At 52.1% G+C, this 19,264-nt stretch overlaps 1 protein-coding gene and 1 long non-coding RNA gene across 5 annotated transcripts in view; one reads left to right on the forward strand and one right to left on the reverse strand.

Moving 5' to 3' along the window:
• STK10 (serine/threonine kinase 10) overlaps positions 1–19,264 on the forward strand; it is an 84,733-nt gene that overhangs the window by 57,518 nt on the left and 7,951 nt on the right. The window contains exons 8-18 of one of the 2 annotated variants that reach the window (XM_036282042.1): positions 951–1,085; positions 3,053–3,275; positions 3,363–3,598; positions 4,628–4,758; positions 7,035–7,158; positions 7,566–7,745; positions 10,812–10,904; positions 13,939–14,068; positions 15,823–15,947; positions 17,135–17,323; positions 17,818–17,943. In XM_036282042.1, coding sequence (XP_036137935.1) covers positions 951–1,085; positions 3,053–3,275; positions 3,363–3,598; positions 4,628–4,758; positions 7,035–7,158; positions 7,566–7,745; positions 10,812–10,904; positions 13,939–14,068; positions 15,823–15,947; positions 17,135–17,323; positions 17,818–17,943 — 1,692 coding nt within the window. Of the gene's footprint in view, positions 1–950; positions 1,086–3,052; positions 3,599–4,627; positions 4,759–7,034; positions 7,159–7,565; positions 7,746–10,811; positions 10,905–13,938; positions 14,069–15,822; positions 15,948–17,134; positions 17,324–17,817; positions 17,944–19,264 lie in introns of both variants that reach the window. The other variant, XM_036282041.1, reaches the window with a different exon arrangement.
• The window catches only part of LOC118643699, a 32,721-nt gene continuing 15,497 nt past the window's right edge, over positions 2,041–19,264 (reverse strand). The window contains exons 3-5 of one of the 3 annotated variants that reach the window (XR_004962030.1): positions 3,760–3,909; positions 2,668–2,823; positions 2,041–2,298 (exon numbers count right to left, since the gene is read on the reverse strand). This is a non-coding gene — a long non-coding RNA (uncharacterized LOC118643699). Of the gene's footprint in view, positions 2,299–2,667; positions 2,824–3,759; positions 3,910–17,267; positions 17,379–19,264 lie in introns of those variants that run through there. The other 2 variants (XR_004962032.1, XR_004962029.1) reach the window with 2 other exon arrangements.

Below are 19,264 nucleotides of genomic sequence, written 5' to 3' on the forward strand. Positions count from 1 at the left end.
CTGGGTGAGTGTAGAGTGGAGGAACCCCATCCCTGGCTCACACCGTGCTGGGGGGAGATGCCAAGGGCAGAGCTGCACCCAGGAGGCGTTCATGCTGACTTAACATCTGAGCCCTAGCAGCTGTGGTGTTCCGCAGGGTCTGTGACAGACGACATTTCCGTAAGCGCCCTGAACAGAATGCACACCACTCTGCCTCACACTTTTGCAGACACACATGTCCACTGAAGACGTGTTCTCAGCAGTTTTAATCACAGGCACCCAAAACAGGAGACAACACACGTCTACCCGCAGCAGAAGGAACGAACAAGCTGTCATATTCGTGCAGTGAAACACTGCGCAGGAGTAAGACAGCTCACCAGTCCGTGCAGAGTGTAGGTGAACGTGTTCAACCGCAGGAGACGGCACACTGCTGGGCTCTGGTCACGTGAAGTTCAAGAGCGGGCAGGACTAGCTCTGAGCTAGGCAACCGGGGTTGACTGCTGGGGGCACAGGGCCCTTTCCCAGGTCATGGGAGTGTTCTCCGTCTTGGGAGGTGGTTGCTCGGGGTCTATATATAGGAAAAGTATGGAAAACGTCACTGAGTGTAATGATCTGTGAACTTACGATGGAAATAAACACCAGCACCCTGCCCCAGACATTGCTTCAGCTCCTGCTTCGGGCTGAGCCCTTCCGTGGGCATGGGCATGGTCTGTCGTCATCCAGACTTCCTGTGGCTTGGCATCACGGCCTCTTCTTTAGAGGTGAGGTGCCTGCAGCTCAGAGAGGGGAAGTGACATGCTCAGTGTCGCACAGCTGGTGACTGGCCGTTGGGATTTGCCCTCGTCCTGTCACACACAGGATTTCTGAGCTGCCTCTTGGTCTCCCTAACCCAAGCACACGGTACCCCAGCCTTTGCGCCTTCTCACCTTCCAGCCCAAAGTGGCCCTGAGCAGGTGTCTTGTCCCCCTCAGCACCCCTTCGTCAGCAGTGTCACCAGTAACAAGGCTCTGCGGGAGCTGGTGGCTGAGGCCAAGGCCGAGGTGATGGAGGAGATCGAAGACGGCCGGGATGAGGGAGAAGAGGAGGACTCCGTGGACGCTGCCTCTGTAAGACCAGAGGAATGGGTGCTGGGGGGGGACAGGAGCCCCGCAGGCCTGGCTTCTGTGGGGGGGCCTGGAAGAGCAGGAAGAATTCCTTGCTGTGTCCGGCTGGGCGGGCAAGGCTCCCACACCCCAGGTTACGTCAGCTTGCACACGGGCCAGGGAGTGCTGGCCGGACCCTGTACGTTTTCAGGGAAAACCAGGAATCGAGATTTTCACATGAGATCTTTGCTTCCCAGCCTTTCCCCATTGTGGCTCACATAAAAAATGAGCACATTTAAAAAACAATTTTTTTCTTTATTGTCATTCGAGAGAGAGAGAGGAATAGAGAGACAGAATTATTGATGAGAGAGAACATCGATTGGCCACCTTCTGCTTGCCCCCCACTGGGGATCAGGCGTACAACCTGGGTGTGTGCCCTGAACCAGTGACCTCTTGGTGCGTGGGTCAACGCCCAACCACTGAGCCACCCAGCCGGGCCAGCATGAGCACGTCTTGAGTGCACTGTGGATAAATACAGATGAAGGCTGCATGTGATCAAAGGCAATAGGCCGAGGGGCTCTGGCCACCCCACACCCCACCTGGCTGCCCCGAGTGCCCAGGGGACCCCTGTCTGGGCACATTTGTAACCTACCTGCAGCTTCAGCACTTGGCTGAATTTAAATTTAAATGGAAGTTAATTTTTAATTTTTTTTTTTTTTTTTATCCTCACCCGAGGACATTTTTCCATTTTTTGTTCAGGTAGAGTGGGAGGGAGAGAGAGGAACAGAGAGAGAGAGAGAGAAACATCGATGCGAAAGGAACACATCGAGTGGCTGCCACCCGCACAACCAACCAGGGCCGGGGACTAACTGCAACCGAGGTACGTGCCCAAAGCGGCAACCGAACCCGGGTCTCTCAGGACCGCAGGCCGACGCTCTAACCGCTGAGCCAAACCGGCCAGGGCTGGAAGTTAATTTTTAAAAACTTAAAACCATTTGAGCCACGTGAAGCATGTCTGTGCTGCTTCAGGACTGCTGGTCTCATCGGTGGGGAGGCCTCTTCCAGGGGGACTTCTCTGTCCTGATGGTGCCGCGGACCTCGTGAGGCTGGGCGTTGGTGTGGGATGACAGAGCAGATCTGACTTTTGAACCCTTGCTCTGGGTATTGAATAGAAGGTGGATTAGAGTGCTTCTGGAAGCTTCCATATCCAAGGTCAAAAACCAGCAGCCATCAGGACCTAAGGGAACGCTCACAGTGAGTCCATTCATAGCAAGTTTGACCCCAGGCAAACCAACCCGACGCGTGGAGATGGCAGTCAGGGCGACTGTGCCCGGGGGAAGGGGGGCCACTGTTCCGCTCCTGAACTGGAAGAGGCCACGTGGGTGCTCACTTTATTCACTGGGCTGGACTTCAGGTCTATCCAGATAACAGGTGTTCTGTTTTATAATCACAACGTTTTCAATACCTTCCCCCCCGCCGCCAAAGCTCTTAAAACAAAACTTGAAAACATTAGTGGCTGGTAGGTGGAATCTAGCCCCTGGATCAGTTTATTTTGGGTTTTATGCAATTATAAAAACACTTTAACTCATTGCCATCTAAAACTTACTAGACGTCATGTAAAAATCCAGATTCTAGCGTGTCTTGAGGAATTTGGAAGGTCTGGCTATAGGGGATCCATCTCCCCACACTGTCACCGTCACTGGAGCCAGGTGGTCACTGCCCCTTTCAGACAGGCACGAGCGGTCCAGCTGGCCACAGTGGCCTGCATTTTTAGGAGGAATAACAGGCATTAAACTAGGATTAGAGACAATCAGGAGATTTCTATTGCTCAAAGCAAGTTGGTGAGGCAATAGGGAGAGGTGAGGACTGCGGCTTGCTGGAGAGTGGTGCCTACGCTGTCTCCCTGGCCTTGGCCTGCTCCACCCTGTGGGCATCTGACCGTTGCCTTGCACATACAGCAGCATGGCCTCCACTATCTTCTTTCCCTCTAGCCTCTGGGGAACCACACTCCCGACTCTTCTGAGGCGAGTCAGGTGAGCCTTGATGCCGACAAGCTTCCCAAGGAACCATCTCTCACTCCAGCGCCACCAAGCCCGCCTCAGGACAGCGACAATGGGCCCAGCCAGCCCTCCGTGGACAGATCCCTCCAAACCACCAACCCCCCAGATGTGGCCCCCGAAAATAAGAATGGCCTAGCAGTGTCTGTGCCTCTCCGTAAGTCCCGGCCGGTGTCAATGGGTGCCAGAATTCAGGTATCTGAGGAGAAGCAAGCCACTGACCAGGGTGGGGACCTCGGTCCAGCAGCCAGCCGGTCCCAAAAGACAAGCCAGAGCCGTCCCAACAGCAGCGCCCTGGAGACTTTGGGCATCGAGAAGCTGGCCAACGGCAGCCTGGAGCTCCCTGCCCCAGCATCTCCTCACCCTTCCAAGAGGGACTCGGACTGTGGCAGCCTGTCCACCTCTGAGAGCATGGACTACAGCACCTCCCTGTCCGCCGACCTGTCCCTGAACAGAGAGACGGGCTCTCTGTCCATTAAGGTAACGCCCCGGCTCTCACACAGGCTGGGAGCAGGATGTTTTTCTGCTGTTTGGGTTTTTGAAAGCAGTTGGTGGCAGCTTTCCATTTCTAAGGGGCTCCCAAGGATTGCTCTTTCTTTAAAGGGCTTTTAGTTCGACCTACAGTTTAATCTTCAAAATACCTGAGTTCATGTGGGATTTAGTCATATCCAACAGTTCATTTGGGTTTAATCAATTTGGGTTTCCATTTCACCTTGGTGAAATCTGGGGGAGAGAATTCTAGAAGTGGGAGTTGTCTTATTTGCGGGTCAGCCGTGTGGTCCAGCTGGTACCTGGAAAGGTTGGAGAGGGAGATATGAGAACTGTGGTGCAGGCCCACAGGCCCTCACCTGAATCAGGGAGCACGTTCAAAGGGTATCTGAACCCCTCCGGAGTCCTGGCAGTACTCTGTAAGCCACACAGAGACCATGAACAATCTCACGGTGCCTCCAGATGGGTGTGGCCTCCAGTGGAGATCAGGGCAGATCAGGCTGGGCTGCCACGTCAGTTATGCACTTGGTTTTCTGGGCTCTTTGGATGTTGGTGTTGTGAACAGAGAGCGGTCTGCAGTAGTAACTGTCAGTGGTCAATGCCAAGTATTGAACAGTTGCCAGGAGCCAGGTGCTGCCCCCAAATTTTCTCACTGAAACTTCATAACCATCCTGGGAGTCAAATACTGCTTTTCTCCTCTGACAAGATGAGGAAGCTGAGGCCCAGACAGGACAAGGGACTTGCCCAGGGTCCCAGAGCCAGTAGGTGGTGAAGGGTTAGAAACGTCCTGTGGTGTGAGTGCGGGCAGTAAGGGAGGGCATGGGGCAGTGTCTGAAGGCCAAGATCAGGGCAGGGGAAGGGGATAAGTTCAGACACCCCCCTTGGGTTGAGAAGCTTGAAGCTTCTCGGGGACAGTGGACAACCACGTCCTCCCTGGGTACAGGGCTGTGGGCCATACCCTGCCACCCATGGATTCTTAGCTGAAAGGCTGAGCTTTGCCTAATGATGTTCCCCTGCCAGGACTCAAGGCTACACAATAAAACCCTCAAGAGGACGCGCAAGTTTGTGGTAGATGGCGTAGAGGTGAGCATTACCACCTCCAAGATCATCAGCGAAGATGAGAAGAAGGATGAGGAGATGAGATTTCTCAGGTGAGCACGGGAAGGGTTGTTGATGGAGCTGACTAGGTGGGGCGGGTTGAAAAGGGTGGGCGTGGTGTAGCTGTTTCTGGTGAGAGAGCTGTCTGTCTACAGAATGAAGCGATGGATCAAGAAGACAAAAAGAAATTGGCTTTGCTTGAGATCCTGCACCCACCCACCCATCCATCCATCCATCCATCCATCCATCCATCCATCCATCCACCCACCCACCCACCCACTCATTCATCCATCTATTCACCCACCCACCCATCCATCCACTCATTCATCCATCTATTCACCCACCCACCCACTCATTCATCCATCTATCCACCCACCCACCCACCCACCCACCCACTCATTCATCCATCTATTCACCCACCCACCCATCCATCCACTCATTCATCCATCTATTCACCCACCCACCCACTCATTCATCCATCTATCCACCCACCCACCCACCCACCCACTCATTCATCCATCTATTCACCCACCCACCCATCCATCCACTCATTCATCCATCTATTCACCCATCCACCCATCCATCCACTCATTCATCCACCCACCCATCCATCCATCTATTCACTCACCCACTCACCCACCCAATCACTCTTTCATCCATCTATCCATCAACTCACCCACCCACCCACCCATGTATCTATCCACCCTTCCAGGTTGGGGGACATGGTAGTGACCCAGATAGTTGAGGCTGTTGGTTTTGTACAACTTGGCATCTAATGAGCCAACACCCAAGATAATTCCCGATTTGTGGTACATGTGAAGGAAGCAGTGGTGGTACGACAGTGAGCGCCTGGGCTGGGGGAGGCTCAAGGAACCCCTGAATGGGAACCTGAAGGGCGAGAGGAGCTGGCCACCAGCAGGCTGGGGAGCAGACAGGGCGCTGCAAGGTTGAGGCCTCAGGAGTGACCTCAGCTTATTCGGGAACTGAGAAGACAGAGCTGGGGTGTGGTCCCTGGAGTCCTCAGGGCCTGTGGGTCAGGGTGGAAAAGTGTGGATTTTACCCCAGCCAAACGAAAGAACAGGAGAGTGACCAGCTCTGCCGCCCCTTTTGAAAGGTGCTCTGGCTGCTGTGAGTTTGGGCTGTAGAGGAGACCCCAGCCAGGACAGTGGCCAGGAAGAGGTAGTCAGACTTCACATACATTTTGGAGCAAAGCCGACGAAACTGACGGGCTGGTGTGGGGCGGAGGGTGTGAGGCAGCGCTACCTGCGAAGAACCATCTCGGCACCGTTAAGGTGCTCAGGCCCCTGAACAGCCCTCTAGGAGACTCTATTTTCATGTTTTGTAAATGAGGAGACTTTCTTGGCAGGTCGGTCACTGACCTGGTCACCCAGGTGAGAGGGGTCGAGCTGAGGTTGTAACCAGGCCTGCCTGAGGGAGGGTTCTGGCGTGCAGCTTCCTGGGGGCTGCTGGGCTTCGGGGTGGGGGCTTAGCAGTCAGGAGGCCTTGGGGCCAGGCCTTTGAAGGGTAAATTCATTTTTAGTTTAGAGAACATTTCTAGAATATCAGACACATTCATATTTTTAACAAGCACAAACAGCCCTGGCCGGTTTGACTCAGTGGTTAGAGTGTCGGCCTGCAGTCCAGAGAGACCCGGGTTCGGTTCCCGCTAAGGGCGTGTACCTCGGTTGTAGTTTGTCCCCGGCCCTGGTTGGATCGTGCGGGTGGCAACCACTTGATGTGTGAAAGTTGATGTTTCTCTCTCTCTCTCCTATTCTATCTGAACAAAATATCAAAAAATGTCCTCGGATGAGGATTAAAAAAAAGGACAAACATTCCAAAGTCATATAGAAGCAGTCTGGGATGCTGTGGGCCATTTGTCCCCTCTAGGAAACAGGAGAGAGGCACACCTTTCCCTGGGGGCAGTTCTGAGTACACACACGTGCACACACACTACTCTTTGGTGTCATTTGTGTTGGGTGGGGCAGTAGGGAGGGAAAGGTTGCTGTCAGTGGATGACACCACCTGTTTGAATGGTCACCTGGTAGGTGATTTGTACTCCTCAAGCTTCAGACCTCAAGGGCTGGCTTTCCATCTCCCCTCTGGCCAGCTGAGGTTCCCGGGGTTGAAGTTCCAGGTTTACCATCCCCCATCTAGAAGGGATGCTCCTGGCCTCCTCCTGAATGGAGAGCTGCGTGCTGCTCAGGTTCGGAAGGTGAGACTTGGCTGAGATGGAGAGGCGCTCATGAGGAGCGGAACGAGGCTTTCTTGTTTGCCTGCTGTGGTTCTGAGGTCTGAGCGTCCTGTAAGCCACGTCTCTTTAACCCCTCAGGCGCCAGGAACTCCGAGAGCTTCGGCTGCTCCAGAAAGAAGAGCATCGGAACCAGAACCAGCTGAGCAGGAAGCACGAGCTGCAGCTGGAGCAGATGCATAAGCGTTTCGAACAAGAAATCAATGTGAGTGCGAGGCAACATGGGACCCTGTAGGGCTCCTTGCCATCTGTGTTTTCTTTAAGCAGAAGCTGCAGAGCGGGGGTGGTTGCGCGGTGGAGAGTCATTCCGTTGTCCAGTTCCTCTGGTTTCCTGATCTCATTAGGCACTGACTTGTAAACAAAGACATACATGACGGTCACTGTGCACCATGCAAGAGCCTTACACGGTATATGTCTGGTCTCCCATTTGCACGTGAGGAAAGAGACTGAGAGGTTAAGTGACTTGTTTCAGGTCACACAGAAAAGGTGATCGAGCTGGGCTATGAGCCCAGGTCTGAGGACAAGCTCTGGGCTCTCCCCATCCTGCTCCCCATCTTCTTCCCGGTGACTTATAAAGTAACTCTGTGGAATTCCTCTTTCTGCTCCTTCCAGGCCAAGAAGAAGTTCTTTGACACGGAGCTGGAGAACCTGGAGCGTCAGCAAAAGCAGCAAGTGGAGAAGATGGAGCAAGACCATGCGGTGCGCCGGCGGGAGGAGGCCAAGCGGATCCGCCTGGAGCAGGAGCGGGACTACACCAGGTTCCAGGAGCAGCTCAAACTGAAGAAGAAGGAGGTAGGCTGTGTTGGGCAGAGGCACGGCGGTCTAGGTACTAGAACCCTCTTGGTTGCAAGCGATCCAAGCGATTGTAACCTCAGCTCAACATTGCTTCAGCAACAGAGGGGATTTGGGGGAGCTCGTTTTCCTGGAACACTCACATCAGTGTGTCTGGATCCACGTGCTCCAGCTGCACCATCAGGAGCCGCTCCTCCATCCCCTGGGCTCTGCTTTCCTGTGGACTTGGCTCCCAGGCAGCTCCCTATGCACCCTCCAGCTTCGAAACCCCCGCTGAAAGAAAGCAGGGAGAAGGAAAGATGGCGGCCCAGAATTTGAGATGCTGTCACCGGAAGGGGAGTGGGTGCAGGTGGGCAAACGCACACGTCCCCTAAGCCCGACCCACTCTTCTCGCAGAGCAGCAGTCCTGAGTTTGGACCTATGCAGCCTCTCCCTTCCCCCACCCAGCTGGAAGGGGGACGTGGCCAAGAGGAGATGGTTCTGAGACAAGGGGAGGGAGGAGGCACCTGGGTCCCACACAACAGGCCACACCTCCCTGGGTGAGCCAGGGAGGCTGGGACACATGTGCTTTCCTAGGTTCTCAAGAGGAAGGAGGGAGCCAGGAGGTGGAAGCCCCCAGGGCAGGTGTACCAATCCAGGCCATTCCCAATCTCCGGATGGGGGCTGTGGGGGAACAGCCTCTAGGGTGGGCCACGGTGCGGGGGGGCCTGAGCCCAGCTCCTGGACTCTACCTCGATGGGCATGGCATCTGGTGCCACCAGGGGGCCTGTGGGAGCAGGGCTGGGTGAGACAAGGGAGGCACTCGCCTCGGGCACGAAGTTTAAGGGGTGCCCGAAAATCTCAGTAATCAACATAAGTAATATTCTAATGCGGTGTTTTATTTTTTTGAGTATCTAATGCAGTGTTTTAAAATGAAACTCATGCAACATAGTCTTGATAAATAGAATATTGGCTACTTAAGGTAAAAACAGGATCCGATAGGGCCAGGATTAAGGGGAAGCAGCAAGGCCGAGTCCTACATGTTTGGGGCTGGATCTTGTCTGTATTTAAAATTTGGATATTTTGTTCATGTTTTTTTTGCATAAATCTTGAGCTTTTAAAATGTTATTTGTCTTGCTGAGTGTTTCGGCACGCCCTTCTGTGCCTGGGAGGAGTACCCCACCCTCCTCACCCTGGTAGAGTGGAGGGAGGAGATGCGGCTAAGCAGACCCCAGCCTCAGTGCTGGGGGCACAGGCGTGGTGTCAGGGAAACTTTGGTAGCTTCTCTCAAGGAATTTGTCTACTTCATCTAAGTGGTTACATTTATTGGCATAAAGCTATTCGTAGTATTCCTTAGTATCCTTTTAATAACTAGGATCTGATGTGATGTTCTCATCCTCATATTGGTAATGTGCCTTAGTCTCTTCGTCCTCCTCCTCCATCATCTCTCTCTCTCCTCTGTCAATCTGCCTAACGGTTTATTCGTTTTTTTGACCTTTTCAAAGAACCAGCTTTTGGTGTCATTGTTCTGTTTTCAGTGTTATAGATTTCTGCTTTTATATCTGGTTTGGGTTTAAATTGCTCTTCTTTTTATAGTTTCTTAATGTTGAAGCTCAGATCACTGACTTGAGACTATTCTTTTCTAATCTAAGCATATAATGCTGTGTGTCCCTCTAAGCAATGCCTTTGCCTCGCTCCACAAATGTGGGTATGTTGGATCTTCATTTTTATTCAGTTAGAATTATTATTTGATGCCTTTGCAATTTCCTCGTTGATCTGTGGGTTATTTCAAAGTTTGCTTCGAAGTTTAATTTTGAAATGTGTTTTGGATGTTCATATCTTTCTATTAATTTCTAGTTCATTGTGATCAAATAACATATTTAAAATTTTAATTTTTAAAAATTTAATTTGATTTGTTTTATGGCCTAGGACATGGTCTATGTTGGTGACTATTCCATGTGCACCTGCGCAGGATGTATACCCGTTGCTGTTGGGTGGAATGCTCTGTAATGTCAGGGTCAGCTGACCGAGTGTGGGTCAGGTCTTCTGCAGCCTTACTCATTTCCCACCCGTCCGTGGGCTGCTGAGGAAGGTGTTAATGTCTCCCACTATAATTGGGGATTTATCTATTTCTCTTTCAGTTTGTCAGTTTTTGTTTCATGTTTCTGAAGTTCTTTTGCTATTTAAAATTGTCCTGTATTCTTCGTGACCTGACCTGTCCTTTTATCGTTATGTAATATCCCTCTTTATTGCTGATAATATTCCACGTTCTGAAGTCCACGTTATCTGAGAGCCGGTCCTGCTTTCTGTTGGTTAGTGTTTCAATAGAGTATCTTTTCCCACCATTTTAATTTAATCTACCTGTATATTTAATGTCAGTTTCGTATTAGACAGCATATAGTCGGCAGTTTCCCGTGTTCATGTCTCAGGGTGGCCCTTGGCCCGTCCCCCCAGTTTAGCAATCCCCGAGGCCAGAGAGCAGCTTTCCCCTGGCAGTTCCAGCAAAGATCCTGAAGCTCTCCCTGGCCCGCTGAGGGGCACATGTGCACTCTGCACCCGCCCCTGAGGCCAGGCCATGGAATATGCTGACACCTGGATCACACACCCAGCCTAGAGCCAGATGGGCTTGGGGCGTGAGCCCCACCTGCTCCTCAGGAACTGAGGAGGGGGCACCTAAAGCATGCATTCTCAACCGGGGTGATACCACTGCCAAGGGGTTAAAGAAAAAGCCTTAGATATCACACTGTCAATCTGTTCAATCATTATATCTGTGAGATTAATATTTTGGGGGGTGGGTGATTAGGAAAAAGATGTCGAAAAGGGCTTCTGAGGAGACAATGATGAGAAAAAGGGTTGAGAAATGCTGCCCTAAGGGAAACTGAGGTGCTGGCATCAGGAGGGGGACGGATACCGAGCAGCAGAAACAGCACCTGTCCACCCAGGAGTGGCCAGTAGGCGCCGCCCGGCAGAGTGGCTTGGTGGAGAGCGGGGTTGGGGGCCAGTGCCTGGGAGGCTGAGCCATGTCTTCGGTGTTCCTGGGCCAGGAGTGAGTGCGAGGAGGTGCCCTGACCCAGTCGCTCCCTGCAGGTCAAGAACGAGGTGGAGAAGCTGCCCAGGCAGCAGCGGAAGGAGAGCATGAAACAGAAGATGGAGGAGCACGCACAGAGAAAGCAGAATCTTGTGAGTCCTTGGCCCGCACTCGTGGAGTAGAGGGGCTCGGGGGTCCCAGGGTTGAGAGTCTGAATGGTGACCAGATTCCCTCCCTATGCCCATCCCCTGCCCTCAAATACCCACCTATTATTCTGAATACCTAAATCCAGCCCATCCTCTTGTCATCCCTGTTATCACTTCTCCCATGCAGTCCTCCTTGATTGCCCTTATTCCAGCTGAAAGTGAGCTCTCCCATCTCTGGACACCCCAACCTTTCACATCCACCTCTCAAAGCCATTTAGTGCCTCCTGCCTTATTTGAGGGTTGTTTGTACATTACATCTCCTCGACCAACCCAGGACATCCATCTGTCCACTTGGCATCTTTTGGAGTCTCAAAAACATCAAACCCAGGATCTCCCAGACCTGGTCCTGTTCTCATGTTTTGAGGGGTCACCGTCCTGCATCTGGCTGTCAGGCCAGAACGCTTGTCATTCCTGGTACCTCCTTTCCCTTCAGTCCTTCACCACCTCTGTTTTTTTTTTTTTAATCCCCAAGCTCTCCGGATCCATCACCTTGTCGACATCTCTGCGACCCCCTAGCCATTGTCATCTTTTGCCTGAACTGCTATAGCCTCCTTCAAGCCTGTCTCCCTTCATCCTCTCTCGTTCCTCTGCAGTTCTCTGTCACTAGCGAGTGTGATCGCGTCACCTTCCCCCCACAGCCTTGTGCCTTGAGAACCTTCAGTGGCTCCCCCTTTGTCCACAAGCTAAGACCAGCCTCCTCATGTGCTTATGAGACCCTACAGGTCTGACCCCTGCCAGCCTCTCCCCCTTGACTCAGTCCCTCTGCTCCAGCCTCACCGGCCTCTTTTCATCCCTGTGGGCCATGCTCTCATTTCACCCACTATGGAATCTTTGCACCTCCTGCCTCCTCTGACCCTAATACTAAGGGTCAGCCTCTACAAATGCTTTGCGTGTGACCTGGTTTAGCATTCATCATCCCCTTTGCAGAGGAGGGAATAAGCTCAGAGAAGAGACACCGCGAGTTAACAGTGGGGGACAAGGCCCCAAACTCAGTCTGACCCCAGACTTTGTGCTCTCCAGGGCACCGTCACACTTTTCCGCAGCCTGTCCCTTGACGCTATGATGAGCAGAAACGCAGGGCTGGGAGGGTGAGAGAGAGGCCCGCACCCCACAAGGCAGCAGATCGGCCACTCCTGGGAAGACAGTCTGGCAGTTGTATGAAGAGCCGCAAAGATGTGCACACCCTCTGGCCTGGGTTTGCGGCTTCCAGAGGCTGACCCCGAGGATTAATCATTACGAGGCTCGTGTGTGGAGAGCGGCACTCTCTCAGATAGAGAAACCTGGAATATACTGCGTAGATAAGTTAGGGTACAGCCTTACCAGAAAATATTTTCGGCCACTAAAACTCATTTGATAGAATAATACATTATAACATGGAAAGGACTTTTATTTTTTTATTATTTTATTTTTATCCTCACCTGAGGACATTTTTGCTTTTATCTTCAGATAGAGTGGGAAGGAGAGAGGGGGGAAGAGAGAGAAACACTGATGTGAGAGAGACACATTGAATGGTTGCCACCCACACGACCCCAACCAGGAATAGGGACAAACTGCAACCAAGGTACGTGCCCTTAGTGGGAACCGAACCCGGGACTCTCTGGTCCACGGGCTGACGCTCTAACCCTGAGCCAAACTGGCCAGGGCTGGAAAGGACTTTTAAATAATTGTCTAAAACTGTGGTAAAAGAGGCATAATGTAAAAGTGCCATGGTAACCCTCTTCAAGTGCACGCAGTTCAGTGCATTAAGCAAGTTCACATGCAACGATCACCACCATCCATCTGCAGAAGCCTTTATCTTGTAAAACCGGAACTCCATACCCGATAAACACTAACTCCCCATACCCCTGGCACCCACCATTCTACTCTCTATCTCTACAAATTTGTCCTTATTTGAGCAGAATCATACAGTATTTGTTCTTTTGTCTGGCTTATTTCACTTAACATAATGTCTTTAAGTTTCATTTATGTGGTAGCATGTGTCAGAATTCCCTTCCTTTTTAAGTCTGAATAATATTCCATTCCATGTATAGGCTACATTTTGTTTCTCAGTTCATCTAAGGACACTTGAGTTGCTTCTGTCCCATGGCTACTGTGAATAACGCTGCTATGAACATGGCTATACAAATCTCATGCATCTGTTCGGCTGGTGTGGCTCAGTGGTTGAGGGTCGACCCATGCACCAAGAGGTCGCCAGTTTGATTGCCAGTCAGGGCACATGCCCAGGTTGTGGGCCAAATCCCTAGTGGGGGGCATGCAGGAGGAAGCCAATCGATGTTCTCTCATCGATGTTTCTCTCTCCTCACTCCGTCACTCTCTAAACATCAATAAAGGAAAAAAAAATCTGTATCTCTACAAAGAATAGCCACAATTCCATACACATACCTACAAAATTCAAATATTTCATGATATTGCTTAATTAACATCATTTGCAGTCAAGTCAGTATTTACATTTCTCGTTGTCTCAGAAACATCTTTTTAAAAAATTTGTTGTTAGAACCAGGGTCCATACAAAGCCTAAACATCACCATTGGCTGCTATGCCTTTAAGTCTCTCTAATTTCCCTTCTGTATATTCCCTATGTTTTCTCCGGGGTCATGATGACTTTTCTTCTGTAATAAAAGCAAAAGGTGAGTCCTGGCCAGTTTGGCTCAGTAGTTAGAGCGACAGCCCGCGGACCACAGTTGCGGGTTCAATTCCAGTCAATGGCACATACCTCGGTTGCAGTTTGATCCCCAGTCCTGGTTGGGGTTGTGCACATACCTCGGTTGCAGTTTGATGCCCAGTCCTGGTTGGGGTTGTGCAGGAGGCGACCAGTCAGTGTCTCTCTCTCACATTGATGTTTCTCTCTTCCTCCCTCCCTCCCACTCTATCTGAAAATCAGTGGAAAAATAGCCTCAGGTGAGAATTAAAAAAATAAAAATAAAAGTTGAGAGACCAAAGCCAGCACTGAGTTGAGGTCTGTTCTCCCTGCTCCCCACAGGACCGGGACTTCCTAGCCAAGCAGAAGGAGGACCTGGAGCTGGCGATGAAGAAGATCACGGCTGACAACAGGCGGGAGATCTGTGACAAGGAGCGAGAGTGCCTCACGAGGAAGCAGGAGCTCCTTCGAGGTGGGTGCCTGGGAGCGAGGTGGGTGCCTGGGAGCGGGGTGGGTGCCTGGGAGCGGGCGGCCGTGTTGCCCCAGAATCTGTCAGTGGACATCTCAGCCTTGAGCAAGAAAGAGCTGCCGGGTCTTCTCCATCCTAAAACTAACCATCCTCGGTGGAACCGTGAGGGAAACCCCCACTGAGTCAGGAGCGAGGCAGAGATACCAGTTAGCGCCCACGCTATTTGGCATTTCCCCAGATGTCGGGATCAGCAAGGTGATGTAGAGTGGGCGGAAACTAAGGAAGCAGATTAACGGGACGCAGGGCGTGTGAACAGCACTGACAGCCTTTGTCACAGCCGTCCCCTGCTGCGCACCTGCTCTGCCAGGCTGTTTCCATACTTCACCTCACGGACCCCTCACCTCACCCCTACAAGGCAGGTCCCACTGTCCCCCCCCGTTTTATAGATGGGGAAACAGGCTTAGCGAGGGACTGTCCTTTGGCCAAGGTGGCACAGTTCATGAGGGGCAGGGTTGGCTTTGAATGCAGATCTCACCGTGAAGCCGAGCTCTTTACTCTGGTGCCCTGGCGTTTTGACAGGTTTGCACGCTGGTGAGTCCCTTGAAGCATGAGACGTTCCAGGGACAACAGTGTGGGCCACTACCCAGAGGAGGAGGCAGGGGGAGCATGGGGGAAGAAGGGGATCAGAGCCGCTGAGCACATGCCTGGCGGATGCCGCCAGCCCCTGGAGCAGCTCAGGTGGACAGTCCACACTAGAGAGCTCTGAAGGGCTCCGGCGGCTTTCTAGGGCGCTGGGTTCCATCTTATCTTTGATGAGCAGAGGCTGGGGGTGGTTTTGTGGGGTCTGCAAAGCAAGCGAGCTCTAGATGGCTAGAAATGTGTTGTGTGAGCTACATTTAAAACAGTTATGTTAGCGAAAAGTTGAGTTTGGTGCCCGTGGGCTTCTGTGAAGCAAGCTAGCTGAGGGCCAGCTGCAGCAGCGCCATCTCTGGCTCACTTCCAGGATGGCCCGTGCCGCTGAGCAGCGGAAACACCTCAGTACTTGGTGTGGGCCAGAAAAATGGGATCCTCGATGATCCCATATCTGAATAGAGCTGTAGACGTCTCGGGAAAGCCCCATGATGGCCATAAAAACCATCCTACCTGTGGGATGGTGGCTCTGACTGTTCCCATGTACCGTGGGCAGATCCCAGTTTTCATAGGACAGCAGTGCAGTTCAGCAGACTGACCGGTCACAGTGGGCCAAGCGCCACCTGCTCTGACTTGCAGGGCATGGGGTTCTGTTTGACACCAGCTCCCCTGGTGTGCAGGGCTGAGCACAAGGGTTGGGTAATAGACTTCAGGGATAAAATGCCATTTGCCTGTTAGGGGAGTGGAGGTGCTGCGTAGAAGGAACATAAATGTCTCCCAAGGACAATTCTCCCTCCGTGGTATGGTTGTGCCCATTTGGCAGAGGTCGAACCTGAGGCCTGGAGAGGTCTTTTTTACCTGTCCTAAATCCCAGCAATGGAGTGGGGTTCCAGCCTAGGTCTCGGTTTCTCTGGCTCCTGACTCTAAAACACATCTTGCTGTAGCGTGCTCTTATCCTGCAGGTATTATGGAAGTTTCTAGGAGTTGGCCCAGTCAGCCCCTCCAACGTAGTCTAACGAGGGGGTACAGTTATCAGCTGCATTGTGAGGAGGCCTGGTGCAGGGGAGCAGAGGGCCCAGTGGAGCTCTGACCCTGGTGCACCTCACTGAGCGCTATGTCCTCCACAGACCGGGAGGCGGCCCTGTGGGACATGGAGGAGCATCACCTGCAGGAGAGGCACCAGCTGGTGAAGCAGCAGCTCAAAGACCAGTACTTCCTCCAGCGGCACGAGCTGGTGCGCAAGCATGAGAAGGTGAGGCTCCGGTGGGGTGGGGGCACGGCCACAGGGAGACCTGGGAGAGTGTGAGGCTGGGTTGTGGTCGGCACCACTCGGGCACCGTCTGTGCTCCCAAGAGCAGTCAGGCTGGCCCCAGTAAGGACGGGGAGGTTCTGGAGGGTGTCGTGCCTCGGCTCCAGGGGCTAGGAACAGGGGAAACTATGCAGGGAAGCGGTGGCCCAAGGGCTCCCTCACTGACTCTGAAAGCCCGTATGTGCCTGTCGTGCTCTTCTCTTCCCCTGCCCTTTCTTTCCTTGGTCTCTTTCCCATGGATTCCTTCAGAATCTTTCGGGTGTCAGCTTAAACACCACCTCTGTCAGGAAGCCTTCCCTAGCCTTCCCAGACCAGGCGAGGGCCCCTGCTGTGTGGCCAGAGCACCCTCTACTTCTCTGTCATCATCTGTCCCAGTGGTGGGGACACAGATTACTTAGGCTTGCTACACAGCTGGTGTGGATAATTCCAGTCCTAACCTAAGTGCAATGACGGCAGTCAGCATAAGGCAGCTCTGAATACGGGTGCCCACCTGGCTAGGGAGTCAGGGGAGGCTTCTTGCAGAAGGTGATGCCCCTGCCAAGTTTTGAAATACAAATAGTGTTAAGTGAAGGAAAAGTGCAAATTTATCAAGACTTTAAAAAATAGGAATTGATAGCTGCCATCAAAATGATAAACCCTCCATTTTAGTATACATTTTGCTCTGAGATATGAGCTCGTGATAGCATGCCACCATTGATTAGATGAGAGGGCATTTAGAAGAATCCACGTGTTATTAATAATAATCAAAATTTTTTCTTTATTGCTTTTAGAGAGAGAGGAAGGGAGAGGGAGATAGAAACAGTGATGAGAAAGAACATCGATTGCCCCCCACTGGGGATTTGGCTCACAACCTGGGCATGTGCCCTGACCGGGAATCAAACTGGTGACCTCTTGGTGCATGGGTCGACGCTCAACCACTGAGCCACACCGGCCGGGCTTCCAAGAATTTTTAAAGTGAGAACAGAAAATGTTACTGCACAGTAGATATAAAATGACACAGCCCTGCTCTGTGAGCATTCTGGGCCATGTGGGTCCTGGGCTCCTGATTGAGTGTGCCAATCTTTGGCCCGACAACACCTCCATGCCCTGAGCACAGCTGACCTTGGCCCCCGCCGGCTGTCTCCCTCTAGGAGCGAGAGCAGATGCAGCGCTACAACCAGCGCATGGTGGAGCAGCTGAAGGCGAGGCAGCAGCAGGAGAAGGCGCGGCTGCCCAAGATCCAGAGGAGCGAGGGCAAAACACGCATGGCCATGTACAAGAAGAGCCTACACATTAGCGGGGCCGGCAGCGCCGCCGAGCAGCGGGAGAAGATCAAGCAGGTAGGGTCCATGGTGTACTGGAGTGGGCGCAGGTCCAGTTTGGGGGGGCCTGTACCTACACAGTCGGGAAACATAAAATAAAGGTACAGCAGAGGGTCTTGGAAGGTGTGCCAGTCACAGCCTGGAAGCTTCATAACCTCACAGTGACCCCTCTCTGGTGGGCAGAGGAAGCTTGGTGAAACTTTCTCATGACTGTTCCCTTACACTGTGGTGCTTCTGCAGCTTCCTCTGCTGCTAAACCCCTTCCCCAAGACTCCACTCACATGTCACCAGTGTGGCTCAGGGACTTGGAGTTGCTCCTGGGATTCCTGCGTGGTACACACCAGCCTTGAGGGCAGAGGCTGGGTCTCAGCTCAGAGGGAGGACTTAAAACCGTGGAGCATAGCCCAAGTGGTGTGCCAAGTACCCTCTGACTGGGCCTCCCTGGGACAGAGCCAAGGTGGGCGCCCAGCCCAGCCCAAGCCTTTGAGGCACCCACCCTCCCTCTGTTGCAGTTCTCCCAGCAAGAGGAGAAGAGGCAGAAGTCGGAGCGGCTACAGCAGCAGCAAAAACATGAGAACCAGATGCGGGACATGTTGGCACAGTGCGACAGCAACATGAATGATCTGCAGCAGCTGCAGGTACTGACCTTCCGCTGCCCCCCATTGCCTCAGTTTCCCCCAAGGCTGTCAGCTCAGGGGCAAAGACTCTACTAACAGGGAAAGCTTCTTGTCCTATAAACCCAGGGCAGAAGGGGCTTCAAACCCACTGGCTACACAATGCTGGCCAAATCACTTCACCCTCCCAAGCCATAGTTCCCACATCCATAAAATGGGTGTGGGGCGGGGATGTTAAGTCCTACTTTGCTGGATTGGAGTAAAGCTTCGAAATGAGCTGAAAGTGCCTTGCCCGGGGCCTCTCAGTGGACATACTGCTAGACCGCAGTTATCACTGTGTTTTGGGAAAAGGTGTTCCAATTACTCCAATACCAAAACCAGACACAGACAAAGAAAACTGCAGGCTAGTATCTCTCGTGAATACTGATGCACAAATCCTCAACAAAATATTAGCAAATTGAATCCCACAATGTATAAGAATTACACAACATGACCAAGTAGGATTTATCCCAGGCAGGTTCAACATTAGAAAATCAATTAATGTAATCATTGACATCAATAGGCTGAAAAAGAAAATTTAGATGATCAGATGCAGAATAAGCATCTGACAAAAGCCAACACCTGTTCATGATAACCACTCTCAGCAAACTAAGAATAGAGGGGAACTTCCTCAACTTGATAAAGAATATCTACAAGAAACCTGCAGCTAACATCATCCTTATTGGGGAGAAGCTCAGAGTTTTCCCACTAAGATCAGCACAAAGTGTCCTGGTGTTGCCAAGTCCCTTGGTGGCCCCTTTCCCTAGGGAGATCTCTGACCTCATTTCCTGGCTCCTGAGTTTGCCCCACCCCAGGAGCTGGTGTTTGGGGTCCCCTTGTGGTGAAGCAAGGCATTGTCATAGTGAGGGGTGGGCGGACTCAAACCTCTGTGACCTTAGCACATTCCTTAGGCTACTGGATCTGTCTGGCAATTTCTAGAGAGCCAGGGAGGCACGGAGGAAACAGGCATTGAGGTCTGCCAGGTTGAGGCTTTGCCCCTTGCTGCTGTGTGAATTTTAGCCAAGCTACTCACCTGCGTCTGTTTTCCCATTCTTGCCTCATGGGGTTATCATGAGGATTACCTGGGAAAATCCATATAGAATGCTGGGAGCCCGGATCCTAGTAGGTCCCAGGTACTCAGTGCTGCTATGAGTGAGTCTAACTAAACCAATTTCTAAACTCCTAGAACCCTTGAGCTTGAAACCTCCCCCAAGAAATCCCCCCTAGGGGTACTTCTGGTCAAGATGGTGGATTAGGTAAAAAAAACTTCCTCCCACGACCACATCAAAATTACAACTAAATTATA

Source organism: Molossus molossus, unplaced genomic scaffold (genome assembly GCF_014108415.1).
Source record: "Molossus molossus isolate mMolMol1 unplaced genomic scaffold, mMolMol1.p scaffold_m16_p_4, whole genome shotgun sequence".
Lineage (NCBI taxonomy): Eukaryota > Metazoa > Chordata > Mammalia > Chiroptera > Molossidae > Molossus > Molossus molossus.